General features: G+C 36.0%; 1 protein-coding gene across 1 annotated transcript in view; it reads left to right on the top strand.

Annotated features, from left to right (window-relative positions):
- The window catches only part of Efcab3 (EF-hand calcium binding domain 3), a 494,429-nt gene that overhangs the window by 229,442 nt on the left and 262,577 nt on the right, over positions 1-2,410 (top strand). Inside the window, exon 54 of the mRNA XM_005402243.2 lies at positions 1,768-1,869. Coding sequence (XP_005402300.2) covers positions 1,768-1,869 — 102 coding nt within the window. The remainder of the gene's footprint in view (positions 1-1,767; positions 1,870-2,410) is intronic.

The following is a 2,410-nucleotide window of genomic DNA, read 5'->3' as shown; positions in this document are numbered from 1 at the left end:
CTGGATGTGAAGCTGGAACCAGATTGTTTCAGCCTGCAACAGTCCTTGTGCCTTCCACCAGCTTGCACCCAGCTCCTTGGCAGCTTGAACTTGGCTCCCTGACCCGGACCACAGTTGTTCTGAGTTCTGAGCTCTGCTGGTCCCGCTCTAAGATGGCTACTGGCCAATTGCCCTCTCCTTGGGGAATTCTGAACTCAAATAACTTACCAGCCATGACAGTGCACTATGTCAGCTGCTCTGTTCTCCTGGTGCATTTTTTTGTGGAAGCCTCTGGGATTACCAGTGGACACCATGCATTTGTAGGTTGAAACTGCCCCTGCCATGCAGTGAGTCTGGGATCAGGGAGAAAGCACCATCTGCCACCTTCTTCTTCATTAAAATCTCTCCCTTTGCTCTCCCTGTGGGCTTCAACTCACCTCAGATCCTCCCTTGGTTCTGGACCCACTTTCCTCTTTCTTCTCTTCCTCACATTGCTATATTCCAGTGTCTGGTTAGCAAATCTCAGAGAGGCTTTTTCTCTGGTGCTCACCACTCTTCATTTCAGGGCAAGCTTCACTGTCTGCACACAGTGCAGTTGAACAGAAACCAGGTTCAGAAGAATAACATGCTTAGTATTTAATGCTCTTCATTTGCTATCCTGAAATTCTTCATGAGCTTACCTTTGATTTGTATTTCCTAATTGAAGTCTGGTGGGAAAACAGAGCATTGTTTGGGCTTAATGCCTTGATTTGAGCAGGTTCCTGCCCTAACTATCACCTCCCTAAGATAGAGTCTGGGTCAACCACTCCACATTCCTTGGAAACTCATCTGTCTTTCACTCCCACTATGTCATAGCCACTGGCATCAGAGTTGAGCAGTTCTCCCTGATACTGAAAAAGCACCATGTTTCTATAACTCTTCAGCTTTCACTAATGACTTCTTTTCCCAAAGGTAGAAATATTTATCCAAATTTTCTAAGTATGCTGGTAACTAAAGATTAAGAATATGTATCATCAGCCATTTCAAGTTAGCAGCTGAAGTAACTTAAGTATCTCTAAAAGATAAAAAGAAAAAAATAGAGTCTCCCAACAGAAATCTTGGAAAGAACTTTAGATTGCGACTAGAAGTAAGGGTTGCCAGAGACCAATCCAACATCACTAGCCCATTCTAACACAGAAATTAGACAAAGTAATTTTCAAAACCAACTCTCCACCTACCATTGAATGAATTCTTTTCATCAGTATACATGAATTTTTCACTGATTTTGATTAAACTGTGCATACTTTAGTTCTTAATTTATCTTTTTATAATAACTATTTTTTGTATTGGTGAACATCTGCCTGATATTATAGATGAGAATATCTGCATTTTAACACTACTTGTTATGATAGTAATTTTCTTTATGTCTGAGATCTTTGTCAATAGCAGTAACTCTTCCTAATTTTGAAAGTCAAAATTTAAATTAGCACAGCAAATTATACATCAAACTTTCAGAAAGGTAAAAATTCTCTTATCTTTAAAAGACTAGGGGAGAAATAGTAGCCTTACAAAATTAGTAATCTTAAAGTATCTTAATGTACTTTATGTTAACTGCATCTTTACATTTATTATTATACTAAGGGTGATAATGAAATTCTCCTGCCGTAGATAATGAGAATTGTGGGAAGTTAGCATATTTGTCTGTGTGCTCATATAATTATGGTAACTGAGGCGGCATATGCATCAACATGGTTTTGGAGCTATGAAGTCTTTCTTTATACTAATATCTGTCTTTTAATCATTTTTAAGAAGCAGTTAATGTCAGTGATACTGAAAATGTCCTGGGGACAATGAAAATAACTGTCACAGATAAGGAAGATGTAGAGCTGGTTAAAAGTCTACAACTTAATGGTAAGCATTTAAAATATTAATATGATCTTGAAGGCTGTAGCATTTTTATTTTGTTTATGAGAATGTCCATAAACTTTCTAAGATAAAAGAAAAGAAAAATACTTTCAAAAATTATTCAGAATCTATTATCTCAGGCTAATATAATTCATATATACTTAAATATGCACAAATACACTGATCGATACACTGATAGAAAGAACCTAAAGTCTAATTTGTTAACATGAAATCCTTGGGGGCTTGTGACTGTACCTGTAGCCCGAGAAGGAAGGAGAGAAAAAGATTTAAATAAAAAAAAACACTAGAATGAACACGAATAGCCATTTATAATATGATCCAAATGTATTTTACTTATGTAAACTTATATAAGTCAAATATTATAAATAATTTTTAAAGAAAATGAATGATTTAATTTCACCTTAAAAGAATTCTAGTGGTAGAATGTCAATTGTTAAAGCTGGGAATCTATGGGACTTCACACTCTGCTTTTTTATACATTTGAAATGTTTCATAATGAAAACAAGAACAGATTTTTTGTTGTTTT

Source organism: Chinchilla lanigera, unplaced genomic scaffold, assembly GCF_000276665.1.
Source record: "Chinchilla lanigera isolate Chin_1 unplaced genomic scaffold, ChiLan1.0 scaffold00077, whole genome shotgun sequence".
Lineage (NCBI taxonomy): Eukaryota > Metazoa > Chordata > Mammalia > Rodentia > Chinchillidae > Chinchilla > Chinchilla lanigera.
The sequence above is the reverse complement of the archived record's forward strand: the minus strand, read 5'-3'. Positions and strand labels throughout refer to the sequence as shown.